General features: G+C 43.6%; 1 protein-coding gene and 1 pseudogene across 3 annotated transcripts in view; one reads left to right on the top strand and one right to left on the bottom strand.

Annotated features, from left to right (window-relative positions):
* Nucleotides 1–685: 685 nt before the first annotated feature.
* IFT81 (intraflagellar transport 81) overlaps nucleotides 686–23653 on the top strand; it is a 220446-nt gene continuing 197478 nt past the window's right edge. The window contains exons 1-3 of one of the 3 annotated variants that reach the window (XM_088449192.1): nucleotides 686–875; nucleotides 1218–1382; nucleotides 4962–5065. In XM_088449192.1, the coding sequence (XP_088305318.1) occupies nucleotides 1239–1382; nucleotides 4962–5065 (248 nt within the window). In that variant the 5' untranslated portion in view covers nucleotides 686–875; nucleotides 1218–1238. The remainder of the gene's footprint in view (nucleotides 876–1217; nucleotides 1383–4961; nucleotides 5066–23653) is intronic. The other 2 variants (XM_088449193.1, XM_088449191.1) reach the window with 2 other exon arrangements.
* On the bottom strand, nucleotides 8784–10367 carry LOC148502933 (protein kinase C delta type-like; annotated as a pseudogene).

Genomic DNA, 23653 nt, shown 5'->3' on the forward strand with positions numbered 1-23653 from the left:
GAGGCCGAATAGGCCGGCTTCACACGGATTTTACCTCGCACCTACATGAGGTGCGAGGTAAAGTCTGACAGAGGGGGATCGCGCACGAGATCTAGGGGACACCCGCGTGTGGAATCCCCGCTAATTGAATCCCGACCAACGCAATAATTAGCCACGGGTGTTACCCCACGGCTAATTGGATATGATGCACTGTATTATATGGCACTCACCGCAATGCTCTCTGTATTATATGGAGGTCTACTGTAATGCTCTGTATTATATGGTGGTCATTGTGATGCTCTGCATTATGTGGCTGTCACTGTGATATTCATTGCAACAGAGGCCATGAGTTATGGCCGATCTGTGTGTAGTTAATATGTGCCCCATTTTCGTTTGTATGGGTTTTGCCACAGTGCTTGTTACACCCCCTTCAGTTTGCACACAATAGGCCCTTCCTAAATTTCAGCTCCAGGCCCATGTGAACCTTAATCTGGCACTGCTGTGGATACCCTATGGACCCTGATGTAGAAATATATTCTATGATAAAGCCAAAATCAAGCCACGCCCGTATTGTTGCAAAGTTGCTTGGGATATTTCACTGGGCAAATCTTAAAAGCTCCGAAAATCCCTGGAAAAGAGGGACAGGCCTGACAGCTGATAACTACAGTACAGTACTGTTATTTGATCTTGAAACGCTGGAGTTACACCATTCCGCCACCGGGGGCAGCATATGACAGCTCGCTCAGAAGATCACGCTGCTGTTTGTTTGCGAGGTTACTGCTTGCCGTGTCGAGTTCCTGTTTGTCCCGGAAGTGACGTTGGCACACGGAAAGCGTCGCCTTGACAACTGCTTCACGCTACGTTTTCCTTCACGATTCTATATATCACTTTGTCAGGTAATATTGAACATCATGCACCGTCTGAATTCCCTGTAGACCGTTGTATTAAGATTTATTTCGTACTGGTGTTGATGTATTGTCCAGTATAGTAAAAAACTCGCGATTAAGCATTGCCAATATTTCAACACCAATATTAATATGCATAGACATATAGTCAGTCAGTCAGCACAATGGAGAGTGCAAGCTGGTTGTTGCTTATAGCAAAATAAAATAATATACATCTAATGTTCATCAGCAGAAATGATCTTGCAAAGTAAATCTGTGATGGAAGGCCGTCCCCTCTTTGCTGTCTTTCCTGCTGTATATTATAAAACTGTTGCCTATTATTTACTTTTCTAGGTTTAATTCCTACAAATCAAAATGACCGATCAACTTAAATTCATTGTGGAAAAGCTGAACAAGGAGCCATTTAAGAAGAACTTTAATTTGATAACGTTTGATTCGCTAGAGCCCATGCAGTTGTTGCAGGTCCTGAATGATGTGGTTGCAGAAATTGATTCAAAGGTAATTGCGTTGCATGTACTCGAACATAGCAGCAAAAGGTTGTTCACTGTGTCCTAAATCAAGATGTCAATTTTATGCCTTATGGTGTATACACACGTAACGATTTTGTAACCTACGATTGTCTGTCAGATTTTCCTTTGAAATAGTGAACAATTTTTTGAAGTGGAATGAATAATTTTTTGAACGATGAGCGTATAATGGGCCTGATTCAGAGCTGAACGCTCTGAGCAGAGCGCTCGCTCTGAATCAGGGCCCTCCTCCATGAAAATGGAGCGTCCTCCTGGACGCTTGTATAGCTGTGGGTGACCACCCACAGCTATAGCGAGCGTCCATGATGATGGTTGCGATGGTCTTGACCATCGGGCTTGCGACGAGACCCTGTGGTAGGGTCTCGCTGCCGCAAGCCCTGGAGTGATTTTGGCTCTATCAGAGCCAAAATCACTCCCACTGACATCACTAGTGATGTCAGTGGGGCCGGCTTCAGACGGTAGGCGTTCCCATGGGAACGCCTCCTTCTGGCAGGCACGCCCCCGGCACGCCCACCAAAGGGGGCGTGCTGTCAATCAACATCGACAGCACGCCTCCTTTGGTGCGAGACCCGGAGCGATGGAGAGCCCGTCGCTTGCCGGGTCTCGTGCATGCGCACGACGGAGGTCCCTCCGTCGCGCGCATGCGCAGTGGGGGAACAGCGACCCGCTTGCGAGCGTACTGCCACTCACGAGCGGGTCTGAATGACCCCCAATGTTCCTTAATGAAAATCGTCATGTTGGACAGTCTGAAATGGACGACGAACGATAACTACAAACAGGAGTGCGCATTTGTGATTATCGTTCATCGTTATAACTCATAAACGGAATGATTTTTTTGAACAATAGCGATGTCGTTATCGACAAATCGTTCAAAAAATCGTTACGTGTGTATGCACCTTTAGTGTTGCTTAAAAGTGTATTAAATATAACTTATTATGAGTATGGCAGTTTCGTCTTTCATGTGGTTCCTCCACTTTTTATGAATGAAAAAACTTGCTTGGACTTGGGACTGGACATATGTACAGCTTGTTACTGGAGAAAAACACAAAACTAGATACAAGTCAAACCAACAATTTCCATCCCAGAAAGCATCCATTTCTCAGGAGTGAATCTGCGACATGGACACCTTCAACATTGAGATAGAAACCTGTGTGATATAATAACTTTTCCAACAAAAGATACTCTGTTAAATATGTCCTATTGTAATTACTAGTACAGACATTGCACATTTTTTTAAAATAAGTATTATAGAAAGTCTATAAAATTCAAGATACACTAGATCATTTAGTATTGGGGTCCAGGAAAGGACAAATGTAGTACATCTTAAAGCATCCTCCATAGGACTGCATGTGCCTTTATAAATGCAGAAGAGCAACACTTGCTTATTGCCTAATCACAGGATTCAGGCTATTTCTTCATTATAGGGTGTTGGGGCAGTGCATGGACGCTGACATGTAATATCAATCTATATGCTGAAAATAACATAGGGATGATTGAAACGGATGTTGGATGTTACATTGGGGATACAGTCAAAATGGCGATGGCCGGGAAGCCGTCCCGGCGTCTGTCTATATACCGACGCCGGACAGACGGCTTCCCGAACGAAGGTAAGCCAGAAAGTGTTAGTACTTAGCTGCGGGAGGGGGGAGGGTTAGATTTAGGGAACCACGGGGGGACTTAGGGTTAGGCACCACCCCGGGAGGGTTAGGTTTAGGGTGCGGGGAGGGGGTTTTAGGTTTAGGCACCCCTGGGGAGAGGTTAGGGTTAGCCACCTACGGGGGAGGTTAGGGTTAGGCACCACTAAGGGAGGGTTAGGGTTTGGGGGAGAGAGGGGAGGGTTAGGGTACTTACCAGCCCCAGTCAGGATATTCAGCGTTCGGGCATGTGGCGGCGGAATTTAGTCAGACAGCTTCCCGGGCCATCGGCATTTCACACCCAACCCGTCAATCTGATATACTTCAGGGGCCCAATTGGGTGGCTTTCTAAGCTTCATTAGGGCCACACATTATCCTTAATATCAGTAATAAGTTAAAGCAATAGATTTAATCTTAGAAAGGAAACCTAACTGTAATAATATACCAAAAGAAATGTCAAAACAAATGTTACATGCTATAAAAACAAATGAAGAATGAGGGAACTGGTGAACACAGGTGAAGACTCGGAGGGAATTTTTACCCTATTTTGGGCTGGTCCATATATGTGAAAATCCTGACTGTTTTGTGCCTTTGTTTTTTGTCCTCTTTACTTACACATCTGTTTGCTTAGTCAACCAGCTTTATATGGGCAAGGGTACAACCCATATTGGGCTACAGTGTTTTATATTCTAAAATACAAAACAGTAGTCATTATTTTCAGTCAGTTCTTCTATGTACCGTATATACTCGAGTATAAGTCGACCCGAATATCAGCCGAGGTACCTAATTTTACCACGAAAAACTGGGAAAACTTATTGACTCGAGTATAAGCCTAGGGTAGGAAATGCAGCAGCTACTGGTAGTAATCCCCCCCTGGTACTGTCCCCAGTAGTAATCCCCCCCTGGTAGTGCCCCCAGTAGTAATCCCCCCCTGGTAGTGCCCCCAGTAGTAATATCCCCCCCTGGTAGTGCCCCCAGTAGTAATATCCCCCCCTGGTAGTGCCCCTGTAGCAATATCCCCCCCTGGTAGTGCCCCCAGTATTAATCCCCCCCCTGGTAGTGCCCCCAGTAGCAATATCCCCCCCTGGTAGTGCCCCCAGTATTAACCCCCCCTGGTAGTGCCCCCAGTAGCAACATCCCCCCCTGGTAGTGCTCCCAGTATTAATCCCCCCCCCCTGGTAGTGCCCCCAGTAGCAATATCCCCCCCTGGTAGTGCCCCCAGTATTAACCCCCCTGGTAGTGCCCCCAGTAGCAACATCCTCCCTGGTAGTGCCCCCAGTAGCAACATCCCCCCCCCTGGTAGTTCCCCCATTATTAATCCCCCCCTCTGGTAGTGCCCCCAGTAGCGATATCTCCCCCCTGGTAGTACCCCCTGGTAGTAGCCCCCCCAGTAGAAAGAAATGTAAAAAAAAAACCACTTACCTGTAACCCCGCTCCTGGTCCCGATGCTGCTACAGGCTCCTCCGCCGCTTTGCATAATGGGAGAGACGTCGTCATGACGACGTCTCTCCCATTACCCACTGCGGGAGCCGGAAGATGGCTCCCGCAGTGGGAGCAGCAGCAGCCGCTGAGAGTCTGACAGACTCTCAGCGGCTGCTGATTATACCAAACACATAGCTGCCGGCTCCGGCGGCTGTGTGTTTGGCAGTGTGTAGTGCTGACCGAACTCCGTCCGGTCAGCGCTACACACGCGGTGCAGGCTGTGTCACAGTGACACAGTCTGCACCGCGGCCCGCATGGTACGCTACTCAGCAGCGTACCATGCGGGCATGACTCGAGTATAAGCCTCGGGGGTGCTTTTTCAGCAAAAAAAATGTGCTGAAAAACTCGGCTTATACTCGAGTATATACGGTAATTGCTACTGTACTATGCCATAAATGTAATATTAACATTTGCATTTATTTTTGTCTTTGTAGCATTCTGTTGACATTCGTGAGGAAATGCCTGATCAAACAGCCAAGAGAATGTTGAGCCTTCTTGCTATCCTCAAATACAAACCTCCAGGAAATTCAGGAGACATGTAGGTACCAATGATCATAAACATATGCAAGTTGGGAAGGTTTTTTTTCCCGATAACAGACTGTAGTTCTGGTGGTCATACTTACAGCAGTGTCTTTCTTTAGTTAATAAAACAACTTTTGACTATTGTGTATGCAGTGTCCTTCCAATTCCTTTCAATGTGTGAAAATGCATATTACAGACTGGCATCACTCGGAAGAAGTTTCTGTTTACTCAACGGCCAACAATTCACTGGGGGCAATTCAAGTTAATGCGATGTTGAATAGCGCTGGGAAAGCGTGCCCGGAGCTATTCAGTTGTTCCCATCACACCCTCCACCTAAGTCAGGAGATGCAGTTTACGGTACCTTATGCAACGCCCACAACTAGCATTGAGGCACTAGTTTAGTTGGATTTCTGCTCGCACCTAAGGGGGGTGCCAGCAAAAATGCTCTGGTTCCGGGCTAACTGCAGCCATTTGAATAGCTTTGGGAACTCATTCCCAGCTCTATTCAACATCGCACTTAACTGACTTTCCCCCATTGATGTTTTAGTTATCACCACCATTTACTATTATACCATTTACTGCAGAAGTTTTAAGAACACAACCAAAAACAGCGTTGATTTAGGACTGTTTTTAGTATAGACTGCCATATATTTTATATTATTATATCCTTATTAAAAACTGTTGATTTTTTTTTGTGTAAGCTTCAGTGATAGATGTGTTACCAGTTCAAATCATTCCCATGAGAACCCTTGTGAAAACTGTGATGTGTGAGGAGCAGTTAATATAGCGCACTCTAATAGAGAGTGTATCTATCCAGTGGTAGGGGATTTTGGAAAATATAAACAACCCCTGTGATCTAATCTGTTCTGGTATATCTAAAGGCACACATCCACTTCCCGATTTCTATGAGCGATTGAACGATATTGTTATCGTTCAATTGCTAATGAATCGTGCATGAATCTGCCACATTAATGTCAGAAATGACCAGCGATGCATGCTCCCACTGGTCGTTTCCGACATCGATCATCGGCCGAGCATGCTGAACAACCTGACGATAATGTCAGGTTCAGCATGTTAGGGGATAATTGATGTGCCTACACTGAACGACTGCTCGTCCTAATAATCATATACATGCAAATGTATGCTACTAATACCTTTTGAATTTCTATTATCATGTAGGATTCAAGTATTTTTGTTGATATTGCTGCAGTTTTCTGGAGGGAATATCCATTTTTATACAGTTCCCAGATACTGTCCCCACTTGCAGGCTCCCAAAGTGTCGGGTGGTGCACCCGCAAAAAACAGCCTGGGGAGAACACTGGGTCTGCTATGGTTAGCGGAACACCCGCTCTCAGTCTCTGTCCTGTTGCGGGGAGTGTATTAGCTGGAGAGGTCTGGGATGGACAACGGAACACCCGATCTCCGTCTCCGTCCTGTTGCAGGGAGAACAAGCAATGCCGAAGCTCTAGCTGGAAGCAGGGCCAGATTAACAATGGGGCGGGTGGAGCTGCAGCTCCAGGCCCCCCATTGAAAATAGGCCCAAAGGAGACTGTCACCTCATACTGCTGCCGCCGAACACTTAAGTAATTCGGTCAATTCAGTATATGATGCCCTGGTGCCTTCCAAAACCAAGCCATAAATACCTACACGGACTGGCACAATGTAGGACTTGTCACCACATTTTTCTACATTGTTCCAGTCCCTGGTGTGCCGCCTCTCTCTGCTTTTACATACATAATGTGTGTGTGTGTGGGTGTGTGTACATATACTGTATATGTATACAGGTATAAGCTTGGCTGAGTCGTTTTTTTTTGTTCTCACTATGGGGTATAGATTGAATACCTTCTTGGTATAACTAGTAATGAGATTAGGTCCTTTTTATATAGAGATGTCACATTCATGATATCACTGACTGACCCACATGCTCTTTTGTAGAGAGGGTTCAAATTCATGTGATCAGTAATTGCCACTTTTATTTTTTTGATTGTAGACTTTCACATCGCACTGTTGATATTAGCAGGGTGGGGGTGATTAAAGGAAGGCGCTAGCCACAGCCCGTGATGCAGACCACACCCCCACAGCACTGGTCATGCCCCACCGCATCACTAGTCACACCCCCTGAGGCAGCACACAATAGGCCCTTTGTAAATTTCAGCTCTAGTCCCATGTGGACCTTAATCTGTGCACAGCCAGGAATGCAGTCTCCCCTGTGCCTCTGGATCACTGAGCTGTGAGTTCAGGTTCTTCTGTCTAAGATGTCCAGCCCCAGATATTCCATGTGTATGATGTATTGATGATTTTACTGCATAGTGCATATACTGTAAATGTATACATACCCATTCATATTTTCATGACCTATTTGACCAGATGTCTTGCATGGTATTCTATAGATTTGTGGTCAGGGTGCACATACCAGTTAAAGTAAAAAGGCACCTGTACATGTAGTTTACTGTTGCCAGGTCTGGCTGTGTCAATCCTCAGGAGGGGGACCCCAATTTATTTATTTGCACAGGCTTAAAACATAGACTGCTTGTGTGTGGCATCAACATTACATCCCCCTCTCAATCGGGCAGTCTATGTTTTCCAATAGATTATATAATGTACACCATTTCTAAACTTATTTCTGTTGACCTTTTAGGGATAAAGATTCTTTTAACCCTACTATGCCTTGCCCTTATTCCTTACACAGTTCCTGTTAAACAAGACACCTTTATTTTTAAAATGTTATTTTATTAATTGAGCAATATAGAAGAATCTATAGTGCATTTCCTGGGATGTAGCCAACATCGGAGCAGGCGGCAGACAGTGCTGCTCCTGGGATGTAGCCGAGGTCGAAGCATGCGGCAGACAGTGCATCTCAAGGGACTTAGCCGAAATCGGGGCAGACGGCAGACAGCGTATCCCCTGGGACGTAGCTGAGGTCGGGGCAGGCGGCAGACTGTGCATCTCTAGGGACATAGCAGAGGTTGGGGCAGGCGGCAGACAGTGCATTTCCTGGGATGTAGCCGAGGTCGAGCAGGTGGCAGACAGTGCATCTCCAGGGACATAGCCAAGGTCAAGGCTGGTGGCAGACAGTGCATCTCCTGGAATGTAGCCAAGGTCGAACAGGCAGCATACAGTGCATCTCCAGGGACGTAGCCGATGTCAGGGCAGGCGGCAGACAGTGCATCTCCAAGGACCTAGCAGAGGTTGGGGCAGAGAGTGCATCTCCTGGGATGTAGCCGAGCTCGAACAGGCAGCAGACAGTGCCCAGGGACATAGCCGAGGTCAGGGCTGGCAGCAGACAGTGCATCTCCTGGGATGTAGCCGAAGTCGAACAGGCGGCTGACAGTGCATCCCCAGGGACGTAGCCGAGGTTGAGCAGACGGCAGATAGTGCTTCTCCTGGGATGTAGCCGAGGTCAGGGCAGGCGGCAGGCAGTGCATCTCCAGGGACGTAGCAGAGGTCGAGGCAGAAGGCAAACAGTGCATCTCTTGGGATGTAGCCGAGGTTGAACAGGCGGCAGACAGTGCATCTCCAGGGATGTAGCAGAGGTGGAGGCAGGCGCCAGACAGTGCATGTCTTGGGATGTAGCCGAGGTCGAACAGGCGGCAGACAGTGCATCTCCAGGGACATAGCCGAGGTCGGGACAGGCAACAGACAGTGTATCTCCAGGGACGTAGCCGAGTTTGGGGTAGGCAGCAGACAATGCAGGAACAAGATGTTTTTAGGACTGCAGATTTTTCTACTTTTTGTTAGTCCAGGTCTTTGTCTGATGGCTTAGTGTCTGCTTCCATTGGCATGTTGTGATAAGTTTCACCCCATTTAGGGCACACAAATTGAATGTTATCAAAAAGCCTTTGGTTCGTGATTGTAATTGGTTCTTTTAACACTTCACTATGGGACAAAGGAATTTGCTGTTTTTCATCTAGATTCATATAGTCCTTATGCAGTATAACTGGGGATACTGTTTTTCCAGTCTCTGTCGCTGCCCAGTTAATTGAAGAGAAGAAGGGGTGTTTTCGCACATTACCATTTACCCCAAGTCGGAGGGACTGTTCCTTACACAGGAGCTTTGTTATAATGTCCTTTGTTACAGGATCAGTAAGCCCTGAATAAGTTGGTTCTTGAGTAAGGATCATTGTGTTTATCACAGAAGCTGACTCTCCATTAAAAGGGTACTTGCGTAGGGTGAGTAGATATAAAACAACACCATATGCGAACCAGTCCACACCAGCACTGTATGGCTGGCAAGTTATAATTTCTGGAGCATTATAGCCATTGGTCCCACCAAGTACTTTGGCATTGGTTTGTCCATATGCATTATAGGGCCAGACCAAAGTCTGTGATTTTAACATGACCTTCTGTGGTTAGTAATACAGTATGTTCTCCAATTTGAGGTCTCTGTGAATAATTCCTCTTGAATGCATGAACTGCAATCCACAAACCAGCTCAGCAGCTATACATTTTATTGTGGTTGGGTCTACTGGTGAGGTCTTCACAAAATCGAAAAGATCCCCTCCGCAAGCCAGTTCCAGTACACAGTATAGATAGCTCTCTGTGTGGAAGGCTGCATAACCATGAATCAGAAAAATGCTCTCATGTGACATTTCAAGTACCTGACACTCAACCAAACTGTTCTCATGTTCTATTATTGCTGTTTTCTTTAAGATTTTAATCAATGCTCTCTTCTTTAAGATTTTAACTGCTACTCTTTCCCTACGAATAGCATCTGTTGCCAGCATCACTTTGCCATAACCTCCCTTTCCAAGTAGTGAGTGGAAAGTAAATTGTTCCACTGTTAAAGGTACAGTGTCTGTGCCTTGGTGGCTGGTGGGCATAGTGCAGCTCTCTTCTGCATTTTGCTGAACCGGTGGCATGCCTGGTTGGCCTCTGCTAATTGCTGTTATGAATTGATTTTTCTTATTTTTTACAAATCCAGCAAACCTGTCCCAGCGTCTCTGTATAGCTGCTTTGCCTGAATTCTTTTCGGTCATCTCTTTGTTTGAAAGGTTTGTTTGGCCTACCCAATGGCTGCATCCCTCCCCTGGAACTTCAGCAACGTCAAAGTTTCTCCTGTGTCTCACTTGCCAAAATCTGGGACATCTGCTGCATGCTCTTATGAAGTGATCTCTTTTCTTTTTTAGAAATCCAGCAAACCTGTCCCAGCCTCTCTGTACACCTGCTACAAATGCATTGTTTATTCTCACCTCTCTCTTAGCTGCTTTTGTCTGGCCTGCCTCCTTTCCTCTGCGTCTCTCTGCTTTTTTGGTCTCTTTTTCTCTGTTTTTCCATCTCCTAGCTTTGTCTGGAGGTTTTTTTCTCTTAATAGTTCCCATGTTATGTCAGAAGACAACAATAGGGCTCTTAGAGAATAAAGCAAACTTGCAATATCACAAGATGTGACTGCGCAGTTTGGAGTTTCTGAAAACAGAGCTTCAAGGATTTCAGCAGCTGTACATGTAGTTCTGTGATGTCATCAATAATTGTGATGTCACAAGCAACTGCAGTGTGCAGTTGAGCTTAGTCCTAAAGCACATACATTATGGCAGTTGATGTATATGTTTCATCCTGTCCAAACTGTAAACAGTAAAATATATATCTAAAATGTACTTGTGCCCATATTAAGACATTAAAATTAATAATTTATAAGAGAGAATACATTTTGGAGATTAGACTGTATTGCTGACAGTATTTATCAGAATAAAGAAGCATTTAAAACAGCTTTTTATTTAAATTTTAGACAGTGGGTTCCAGGCAGAAATAGCACAGACTGATCCTTGTATGGTTTATCCTTGTATGGTTTATCACCCACAGTGCAACCTTCGTAGTGCGCCCACCATGGCTGCCTCACCTGGTACACTCGTGGATGGGATGAAAAATACATGGACCTGACTATTATGTTGGGACCCTACTCCTAGCATCAGGATTTTGCAACCACCCATTTTGTGTCATCTCTTCTAGGCGTAACCTATTCCACCCAGGGTAATCCTACGTAGTGCGCCCAAGACGGCTGCCTCATTTGGTATCTTTGTGGGTGGAATATATAACCCATGAAAGTTATTTCCCGAAATGTCTGCACCAACCCCGCAATATGCTTATTTTGCTCTCTCTAGGTTTTGGTGATTTTAATTATCTCGGGGTGGTTTTCTATTCTTTTGCAACACCAAATCCTTGTACAATGTACCATGTTTTCTGATGTCTGTAAAGCGACTTTTCAGTCCTATGGGAGAAAATCGCTATATAAATAAAATTATTATTATTATCTTTGTGATGCTTGTTGCTATGTATTACAGAAAAAATGACCAGTAACCTACTAGGCTTCATTTTCACTTTAACAATATGGGGCCAATTTATCATAAATAGCCCTTTTGTGGCGATATGTCAACAACCGTAAGATGTCTGCCAGACAGAGATAGGAAGCTGCGGAGACATGATTGATCTGCACACTCACAGTTCCAACGGGACCTTAGTAGGGAGGTTTCATATTCATGTGATCACTAAGTGACCCACATGTTCTTTAGTAGGGAAGTTTCAGGTTCATGTGATCATTAAATGCCATTCTTTTTTGTCACTTTAACAAGGGGTATCTCCTTTTATTTGTAGACTTTCGCATTACACTGTTGATATAAGCAGAATGAGGGGTGCAATTGAGGTGATTAAAGGAAGGCTCTAGCCACAGGCCTTGATGCAGACCACACCCCCACAGCACTGGTCATGCCCCACCACATCACTAGTCACACCCCCTGAGGCAGCACACAATAGGCTCTTTGTAAATTTGAGTTCCAGGCCCATGTGGACCTTCATCTGCCACTGGCTGGAAGGTCTAATGTCGATAGCGGAGCTCTCGATCTCCTACTCCGTCCTTCAGCGGGGAGGATAAATAGTGCAAAAGCACAAGTTGGCTTCTTGTAACCAATAGGTGCTGTGTAGAATGTCTCCAAAAAAGCTCTAACGCGTTTCTTCCCCATTGGGATTTCTTCAGAGGGATATGACAGTCTGTAGGGGAAACCTCCTTAAATACGTAGACAAGTAATTACAATGAAAAACACCTGCATGACTTAATTGAATTCACTTCTCTACAGAGCAGACAAATACACTTTAAATGTGGGCACCTTTACAAATAGAAAAGGTTTTAAACATATACTAAAATGATTAGTCCATATATATGAAGAAGGAATATACAGATGTGCCCAGCTAGTTTGTTGCTCATAGCGCTCCATGCAGGCCTCCTGTGTTGCGCTATGGAACGTTACGTGATGGCTGTACTGTGGTATTCTACAACGAAAGATAAGCAATGGCATGTAATACACTGCTTAACCTCTAGGTGGCGAGTTATCCCCTGATAAATTTTGTACTGCGGTGGGATGTTGAGAGAAATGTTTTCAGTTCAGTAGAGTTCTTTAAAATAACTGAACTTCAGTTGCTCTGTCATTATGTAATGCTTAGTGTGCGACTTCTGGTCAATGTTAGCTACTGTACGGCTGCTTTATTGGGACTCGGTACAGTAATACGCATCTACTGTAAGGTCACTTTTGGGGACAGGTACTTTGTAGCACAGTAATAGAGATGTGTCCACATACATCTATCCTCCATGCACTACAAGTTGCTCCATACATAACACAGGAGTGCTCTGTGACTCGCTAGCGCCGAGCGTCTTTTATGCGTCTTTTGACCCTAAAATGTGTGTTATTAGCACAAACAGCTTCTGCAGATTAAAATTATATGCAGCACGCCTATGTTCTGTGAGCCAGTACGGGTGTATCTGCAAGCAAATCACTACGTTAAAGTGTTACAGTCGCTATTAGTGTAACGTAACATTTCGCATGCAGATACACCCGAACTGGCTCACAGAATATAGGCATGCTGCATATAATTTTAATCAGCAGACTCTGCTTGTGCTATCAATTCGATTCGCTGTATGATTCAGATGCATTTGAAGGTAAAAGTTGCATAAAAGACGCTCACGCTACCGAATCACACCATGCCATAACAGAATTTACACACTCCACCAAGTGATTTATTTTTAATCTAGTAATGAAGATTCAAAAGAAGAAGGAAAAAAAAAAAACTTCCCTTCCATGTTTCAAAACCCGGACCCCAAGGAGCAAGGCGCAGACCTTACCCACTAGCCTACACACCCTAGCCATGTTGAGAGCTGCACCTGTCATTAAAGCAGGCAATGTGTACAATGTCAATAGCGGGCTCAGCATGCGGCAGCATTGAATAGAAGCGAATGATGGTGGAGGTGGGGGTGAGCCATACAATGAGCTCAATGGAGTTGAATAGTAATTGTGTGATGGTGGGGGGAGGTGGTGAAGGAACTTGGGTGGCCATACACAGAGAGGAAGGGAGAAGGGTAGTGCAAAGTAGTGTATTTTAAAAGTATTGAACCTGACATGATCTCTCTTTATGAAAAACTTGCCTCCTGTTATGTGTACAATACAATGTCTACTGTATAGCAAAAATGCCAAGTGGTGGGATGTCGAGAGAATGTTTTGAGTCTAAGGTCACAGGAGTGCTGTGTGACTCGGTTGCGCCGAGCGTCTTTTATGCGTCTTTTGACCCTAAAATGTGTGTTATTAGCACAAACAGCTTCTGCAGATTAAAATGATATGCAGCATGCCTATGTTCTGTGAGCCAGTACGGTTGTATCTGCAAGCAAATCACTACGTTAGAGTGTTACAGTCGCTATTAGTGTAACGTAACATTTCGCATGCAGATACATCTGAACTGGCTCACAGAATGCATATAATTTTAATCAGTAGAAGCTGTTTGTGCTATCAATTTGATTCGCTGTATGATTCAGATGCATTTGAAGGTAAAAAGTCGCATAAAAGACATTGCGCTACCGAGTCATCATGTCTCAGTGAAAGCTGTGCATGCCTGTGACCCCTGTCTGAGCCCATGAGACATATATATATTTTAACAATACAGGACTCACACACATACTTTACTGTTATATTTAATACTTTATTACACATTCTTCTACAGCCCTGATTCCATGACCAAAATGCTATACTATAGTGTACCCAATCACAGCTTCAGTCAGTCAATCATCGGGCGGTGATACAGAAAATGCATTGGAACGCTGACGCATGTTCTGTGTAGTTTAGGAAAAGTGACACCTGGTGGACAAAAAGTTGTATTACACTATATGACTTTTTTCCAGTGCTACGCTACATTCCGTTAAGGAACATTCTGTGTGGCGCGACTCAAGGCTACTGTGTGGCGCGAGATGCTTGGCGCGCTACATGGCTGTATGGAGCAACAAACTAGCTGGACACATCTGTACACACATATCTAATACATATCCAGAAAAAAAGCGCTTTTATAAAAAAATTATTTTGTTAGAAAAAGAAAAAAGATTTTATGAGAAGGCTTTTTGAACAATAATGATAACCCAATACATAGCAGTGCAAATTCAATAAATTTACTCATAATAAAGTTCATACAATTAATTAATATATTACTTATATTTAATTGATATATTGATGCAAAATATATAAGGAAATCTAAAAAATATATGTATGTGTGTGTATATATATATATATATATATATATATATATATATATATATATACGCGCACACACACACACACAGACACACAGTCAGGTGCATAAATATTGGGACATTGACAGAATTTTCATATTTTGGCCTCTATTCACCACCAGAATGGCTTTGAAATGAAACAAACAAGATGTGCTTTAACTGCAGACTTTCAGATTTAATTTGAGGGTAATTACATCCAAATCAGGTGAACGGTGTAGGAATTACATCGGTTTCTATATGTGCCTCCCACTTTTTAAGGGGCCAAAAGTAATGGGACTATCAACTCAAAAGCTATTTCATGGACAGGTATGGGCTATTCCCTCGTTATTTCATTATCAATTAAGCAGGTGAAAGGTCTGGAGTTGATTCTAGGTGTGACATTTGCATTTGGAATCAGTTGCTGTCGACTCTCAATATGAGATCCAAAGAGCTGTCACTATCAGTGAAGCAAGCCATCATTAGACTGAAAAATCAAAACAAACCCATTAGAGAGATAGCAAAAACATTAGGTGTGGCCAAATCAACTGTTTGGAACATTCATAAATAGAAAGAACGCACCGGAGAGCTTAGCAACACTAAAAGACCCGGAAGACCACGGAAAACTACTGTGGTGGATGACAGAAGAATTATTTCCCTGGTGAAGAAAAACCCCTTCACAACAGTTGGCCAAATCAAGAACACTCTCCAGGAGGTAGGTGTATATGTGTCAAAGTCAACAATCAAGAGAAGACTTCACAAGAGTGAATATAGAGGGTTCACCAAAAGATGTAAACCATTGGTGAGCCACAAAAACAGGAAGACCAGATTAGAGTTTCCCAAACATCTAAAAAGCCATTACAGTTCTGGAACAACATCCTATGGACAGATGAGACAAAGATCAACTTGTACCAGAGTGATGGGAAGAGAGGATATGGAGAAGGAAAGGAAGTGCTCATGATCCAAAACATACCACCTCATCAGTGAAGCATGGTAGTGTCATGGCGTGGGCATGTATGGCTGCCAATGGAACTGGTTCCCTTGTATTTATTGATGATGTGACTGCTGACAAAAGCAGCAGAATGAATTCTGAAGTGTTTCGGGCAATATTATATGCTCATATTCAGTCAAATGCTTCAGAACTCATTGGACGGCGCTTCACAGTGCAGATGGACAATGACCCGAAGCATACTGCAAAAGCAACCAAAGAGTTTTTTAAGGCTAAAAGTGGAATGTTCAAGTCCCTTACCTGAATCCGATTGAGCATGCATTTCACTTGATGAAGACAAAACTGAAGGGAAAATGCCCCAAGAACAAGCAGGAACTGAAGACATTTGCAGTAGAGGCCTGGCAGGGCATCACCAGGGATGAAACCCAGCGTCAGTTGATGTCTATGCCTTCCAGACTTCAGGCTGAAATTGCCTGCAAAGGATTTGCAACAAAGTATTAAAAAGTGAAAGTTAGATTTAGGATTGTTTAGTTTGTCCCATTACTTTTGGCCCCTTAAAAAGTGGGAGGCTCATATAGAAACCGTTGTAATTCCTACACCGTTCACCTGATTTGGATATAATTACCCTCAAATTAAATCTGAAAGTCTACAGTTAAAGCACATCTTGGTTGTTTCATTTCAACGCCATTGTGGTGGTGAATAGAGGCCAAAATATGAAAATTCTGTCAATGTCCCAATATTTATGCACCTGATTGTGTGTGTATATGTGTGTATATATATATATATATATATATATATATATATATATATATATAAATAAAATATCTCATGGATACAACCAGAATCTGTTATGTTCTGTATGGAGGGTGGCTTATTAAAAAGAACATCATCAAACATATAATACTAACTATTTATAAAGAGTGACAGTTATATAATATAAAAAGTATAAAAGAATATGTGAATATATAGAGATAAATTGTCTCATGAATACAACCAGAATCTGTAATGTTCTTTCTCTGAGAAGGATGGCTTATCAGACAGAACATGATCAAACATATAATAATCATAACTGTTTATGAAGAGTAACAGTTATAAGATATACAGCTATTGAAACAGACTAGTTATGGAATTTTAATTATACATATAACAATAATCATTTATGAAAAATAACCGTTATAAAATATACAGCTATTTAAACTGACTAGACACAGATTTTTTATATATAGCTATATACAACTCTCTCAAGACCCACTGGACATTTATACCAAGTTTGTTGCTTATCCAAATGTTCAGTAGTCAATATGACAATTTATCCACTAATGACTAAATTTAAGTGGTTATAGGGACTTACATAGAAACTAATGGAAAAGATCCAAATTTATATAATAAAAAATATCCCTATAAGTTTTAATTAGAAGTATCTCTATTAAATCTGATAATAACCTCTAATCATCAATTGTAAAAAAAAAAAACCCCAGGACTCAGTATGTATAACCAAAATCAAATTCACCAATAGTAAGATAATGCTGTTATTGATAATAATAATATTCTTATTAATTCAGAAAACGACCCCCCCCCCTCAAAAAAAGGGGGGGACAAAGGGAAAACATATATTGTGATGGTATTATAACTAACCAGCAGAAAGTGTATAAAGCAACGGAAAAGAAGGCGAGAACAAAAGAATGAGAAAAGGGAAGAAAAAAAATAAATATATAGAGGAAGAGATAAAGTATCTCGAGGGATAAATCTAATTGGTTTGTGGATCAGAGTTGTACGCAATGCCAATGTTTACGCAGTTTAGCGATTATCCATAAACCGTGCATGCATTTTAGTCGCACATTGCATGCATCAAAGTACATTACTGTAGTTGCTCGCAGCAACAATTTGGTGTGTATCCACTAGACGATATGCTGTACAATATCGTTAAGCAATTTTCACTTAAAATTTCCCAGTACATATTATTGTTCAACCTGTATGATCTGTAAACGATAAAATGATATCGTAAACTTCAAATTGAGTGACAGATGTTTCTTGAGGGGTGTATACTGGGCTGATGTTTCTTGAGGGGTGGACGAGCTTTCATAAGGGAATAAATAGGTGGCTGCCATTGTAATCTTTGCATTTATGTTCTGTGGCTAGTTTGGTTTGGTTTATACCTGCTGAACGCTGTTGCATTGCTAATTTGCTCTGGTTTATTTTTGGCATGTCTTTAAACAAACTGTGCTTATTTTTGCTCATCATGGATCCTTATCCTTTGCCGGGAGGGATGATGCCAGAGTCTGCGTGGGTGCACGCAGACTTCCTGGCCTCACAAGCTGCCAGCACCTGGCCAGGCTGTGGGAAGCTTTAGCTCCCGCAGCCTGGCCTACGGAAGCGATGGTCGCGATTGTTCCGATGGTATCCCCAGGTTGGGACCTCGGTAGCAGTGCTGGGATCATGCAAAAGCAGCAAGGAGGTGTGTGACCCCTTCTTCTGCATTTGCATTTTAAATGGACGGAATTGCACAGCCGCTTGTGTGCGGCTGTGCAATTTCATCCGTCTCTGAATCAGGCCCAGAGTCTGTACACTGGCCCTCTAAAAACTCTACATGATGGGTACTTACTGTTTTTGATTCTTATGACACAAAATTAACATCACGAGTTATGATTATAAGAGTCTACTATTGATACCAGAATTTATTAAATGTTTAATATGTAGAATTAATAACAGTCTAAAACAATGTAGACCAATGATCACGTAAAACACTAGCACATCCTCCTTGCCCCTTATACGACTTTAAACACTACCATTTAAAAATATAATAAATAATATCTATAATAACACAACACAATATTTGTAACATTTGTAAAAAAATGTATATTATAAATGAGAATTTCCTGGACAGGATTCATCGATTAATACCAGACTAATGAGTGCCTCATGAGTATGGAATACCCAAATACAAAGAATCAGGCTCTGAAATAAATTGTAGTATACAGTCGAGACCAATTACAGTGATGCTAACATAACCAAGGTAAAGGCAAACAGTGTTCATGTTAAGTATACATAAGTCACAACGATCAATAAACAAGTGCAAATAAAGTCCATGTGCCATAGTCATGGCAGTTTGTGCAAACTAAAGGTCATTCTTGAGAAAAAAAACAAAGGAGAAAGGAGTGACAAATTTATAAAACACTAAAAAACCAAACAATAAAAATCACAAATTATAAAAATAATCTTCGGCCTGTAGGGTGGTTTGTGCACTCAACCATGCTGAGTGCACACCACTCCTGTATGTGCTGAGAAAGGAAGATGGTGTTTGTGGGGTGTCCGACGCTTGATAGGTGAGGGGATGTGACGGAGGAGGAATTGGCATAGGGGGATACGCCGGTCTATGAGGTGGGATGGGGAGATTGCCAGAGGACAATGGGGTGGTTTGCGCAATAGTATATGACCCTACATTACTATGCTTATCCAATTTTACTTGATGAGCAAGTATAATAGAATTATATATTATGCGTTTGAAATGAAGCAGCTGGTTGGGAGCCATGCAGTCCATTTTGTGGCCGATATGCATCTCAAGAAACTGGTTTGCACTTGGGGGCTTCTGTAAAACCTCCGCGTGTTTTAAAAATTTGTCACTCCTTGACGGTCCAGAGGCTGGAGTCTTGGAAAATGACCTCCGCTTCTTGGCGGGTGCTTGCGCGGACGGCCTCTCAATTTCAGACTCCTCCACCTCTGTGGGCTCGCTGGATGAAGACTCATGAGCCACATCCAGAACTTCAACCTTGGAAAGACTAAAAAAAATATTTTAATATTATTTAAATAAAAAAATTAATACTTACCATACAGTGGCTTTGAAGACAATAAAAAACTGAAAACTGTCAAAAGTGGGAGTCAGTAGAGAAATTCTTAAAGTAAAACAATCAACTAGAACAAAACTAATGTTTAGAATTGTTTAATTGCTTACCTGATCCTGACTCTCCAAATCCTCTACGAGGTTCTCTACCACCTCTGGCTCCAACGAGCACCGCAATTGTCTCTTGTCTCTTTGGTTCTTTCTCAAGGATAAACGGTGAGCAGGTCATAGTACCACAACTTGGGTTTTTGGACTTCATCTGCACCTGCTCCCGAATGTTGTGACTTCAGACACTTCTTGTGCTCCTTCAAGAACATGGTTCTCCAATCATGTATCTTTGCCTTCACCCAGTCTATGTCAGCATCACTGACTTGGTCTCGACTGTATAATACAAGTTTGTTTCCTTAAATCATGGTTTGAGAATTCCTTACTCGACACCTTCCAGAGGCCTGGTACAACTCGATGAATTCTGTCCAAAATTCTCTTTTTAGTGTACCAGCCATGTCTGCAAGAAAAAAAAGTATAAAATTTATTTAAAACGAACATAAAAAAAAAAATGGCAGAACTGCCCCCAGGAGTGCCCCTTATTCAGTACCCCTCAGGAGTGCCCCTTATGCAATGCCAGCAGTTATGCTACTTATGCAGTACCCCCCAGAGTGCTCCTTATGCAGTTCCAGCAGTTATGCCCATTATGCAGTACACCCCAGATTGGCCCTTATGCAGTGCCAGCAGTCATACCCCTTATGGAGTGCTGTCAAGCCCTGGTGTTTAAGGGTTTCTGTAGTTGGAAAACGGACCAGGGGGCCAAGGGCAGCCGGTGATAAGAAACGGGAAGGCAATATATAAGTCCCCTTCATACGTCTCTCCCAGGTGTTGGCAAGACCTACCCCGATGCGCAGAGTCTAGTCCACCTGATGGTCTTCACCATTGACCCCTCCAATCGGGATGTGGGTTTCGCTGCACCAGGTGAACAGGTCACGGCCCCTGCGATAGGTACCTGGAGAAAGCTCGGAGATAGATATGGGAGGACTATATAAGCACTGACAATGTTGGGAGAATAGTTATAATAGATCCCGAAATGAATGAGCGGAGAAAGCTACATTGGAAATCGATATGCTAGTAGTGAGGATAACATGCACTTGATATGAGACACTGAATAGCAATGATAGCCAGTACTTGATATGAGATGCTGAATAGCGATGGTGAGGGGTGCCGGGAGGGGAGGGGAGCGGGTACTATTTACTCGGAGCCGGGCTTGCTAGAGCAGCCCGGCGGGGCCACGGTCCGGTGCCGGCCCCCCTCCCTCACAGCAGCTGTGTGCTGGGCTGCAATACGAGACTACTGGCGGCTGCTGCAACAGCCGAAGCAGTCTCCTATGGCTGTGGGGGGGAGTGATCACAGTGATCGCCCCCCCCCTCCCAACTTAGCGCCGTGCTGAGGGACTTACAGCGCCCCCCTCCCCAGCCCGCAGCGCTGCTTCAAGAAGTCTTTTATTTTGTCAAGAGGACGTGGCCACGCCTCCAGCAATTAGGCCACATCCCTTCATTTGGGCCAGGCTTTCTACGGCCCTGGCGATGGTAAGCTGTTCTTGATATGAGATACTGAATAGCGATGATAGCCAGTACTTGATATGAGATGCTGAGTGATAATGGTAAACTGTACTTGATATGAACACTGAATAGCGATGATAGCCAGTACTTGATATGAGATGCTGATTAGCGATGGTAAGCTGCACTTGATATGAAACACTGGCTAGCGATGGTAATCTGCACCTGATATGAAACACTGGGTAGCGATGGTAAGCTGCACTGGATATGAACACTGGATAACAATGATAGACAGTACTTGATATGTTTAGCGATGATAAGCTGCACTTGATATGAAACACTGGGTAGCGATGGTAAGCTGTACTTGATATGAGACGCTGAGTAGCGGTGAGAACCAGCACTGGATGTGAGGCGCTGAGTAGCGGTGGTAATCAGCCCTTGATATGAAACGCGGAGTAGCAGTGAATACCAGCACTTGATGTGAAACGCTGAGTAGCGGTAATAGCCAGCACTTGATGTGAGACGTTGAGTATCGGTAATAACCAGCCCTTGATATGACACGCGGAGTAGTGGTAAATACCAGCACTTCATGTGAGACGCTGAGTAACGATGATGACAGCATACACGAGAGAGTACACAGGAAAGGTACACTGCGGAGCCTGGGTCGCAGACACAGTAGAAAACCACTATAGGAGCAAAGTTGTACAGGCAACTTCCTGCTGCAGGAAGTGCCCTAATAAACCCCTTGGTAGCTGGTCATTGGCCAGAGACAGCAGCTGACCGACCGCAGAACAACCATAGGAGAATACTGATCAGTTGACGCGAACCAACATGGCGGCAACCAGGAAGCACACCAGAAGGCTCCAGCCGACCCTGGGCAGAATACCCAGCCATCACTTGTCTCTATGGCTGACGTCCAGTAACGGACGATCCCAGGCTGCATCCTGACAAGTGCCAGCAGTTATGCCCCTAATGCAGTACCCCCAGTACTGCTCCTTATGTAGTGCCAGTAGTTGTACCCCTTATGCAGTACACCCGGGTAACATTGGTGGTCAGTGGTTTTGCACTTTATTTTTTGGAAAATGCAGATCCGTGTGGTCCCTGACACTTGCAGCAGCGTCCAGCTCCAGCAGGGATGATCGCAAAATGGAGGTTTGGGAGTGTCAGGGGAGTGGTTTATCATTTGGCCGTTGATCGATCAACGCGTATCCACTATACGATATACCTGTGATATTGGGCGAATTGACCAGCATGTAGGGACGACAATATATACCTCCAGTTGACCAGCGGGAGCGTGCATGGCTGGTCATTGCCGACATTTTACTGCACGATTAATGAGCGATTGAACGATGTCGTAATCGTTCAATCGCTCATTTTTCTCATCTAGTGTATATGCGCCTTTACTCGCAGTGTGATTGAAACTCAGGGAGTATTTGGGGAAGGAAACTGGGAGTAGTGGCAAAGAACGCAGGTATGTTGTGACCGTTTTGGGGATGTCACAGGCAGCGACTGCGATCCTGTACGCAAGAAATATGGCTCCAGCGACTCAGTTCCCATAGCCATCCTGCAGGACCATAGGCCTACAGAAGACTGCGATAATCAAAGGATCTGCAACCGATGCAACATGTTATGCAGATACTTGGATTTGCAAATCCTCAGGTGGGTGTCTCAATACATCTCCAGATGCCTGCAACATTTTCACATAGCTTCCACGTACAAAGATGCATCAGCGGCGGCGGCATATTTGAACTCTCCATGCTACCTCTTATACAGAAATCTTTTACAGAATTTTCTATAGAGGATATCTGTCCCCCTCCTCTTGTAATTTGATCGTTATTTCCTATATTTCAGAATGCCCCAAATGTACTAGACCAGATGCATTCCCATTTAAATGCTTTTTGGGGGGATTGGTGCTGTATTAACTGTTTTGGATCCAACTAAAACACTTTTTCAGAATTGGTTAATTTGCCATGAACGCCTGAATGTGCAGTATTTGGTATGCTATTTACGGAATCTAGGGTGTTCCATTGTTGCAGAAAATTGTTTTTTTATACCCCTCCCCCTTATTACGGACTGAATGGGAACATTCCTACATAAAGAACAAAAAATTGTTTCCGTTCTACCCATTGATTTGAAATGGGAAATTAGAAATGGAGGTATGGAAACGTTAATAGAATGGTAAGAGGTCTGGGGCCGCCTCAGCTTTCCATTACCTTTCGGGATTTTGATAATGAGATTTATATCCCGGTCCTCGTCAAGTACAAGTCAGATGAATAAAAGTATTCCTTACCCATATGTGGTTTTTCTGCAACATGGGAACTTCTGAACAAATTGTTGTTCTCTGGATAGATGGTGACAGTCGGTTTTCACTATTCACTTAGGAGATCACATGGTTGGGAGGTTGCCTCCTTGTGTAGGAATATAACCAATGTCATCATCATGTAGGAGAGGTTCAACCATGTAATACAGTGTAACTGACGTTTTGTTGCAGGGCAATATATGAACTTCCCATTTGTATCAGTTCTGTTTCTTCAGAATTGGTGCCTTAATGAAGATAACTGTCCAAAACCTTTTCCTTTTATTCCACCCCCCCCCTCAGTTCTCTTCAGCCTCATTCTCACTGTGTCTCTCCAGCCCTCTGTGTCTTCCCAGTCTCATTTCCGTGTGTCTCTCCAGCTTCAGCCCTCTAGTGCTTATTCAGCCTACCCAGTGTCTCTCCAGCTCCAGCCAGCCTCCTGTTGTCTCTCCAGACCCTCAGTGTC

The sequence above is a fragment of the Taudactylus pleione genome, unplaced genomic scaffold (assembly GCF_031769625.1).
Source record: "Taudactylus pleione unplaced genomic scaffold, aTauple2 ptg000479l, whole genome shotgun sequence".
NCBI lineage: Eukaryota > Metazoa > Chordata > Amphibia > Anura > Myobatrachidae > Taudactylus > Taudactylus pleione.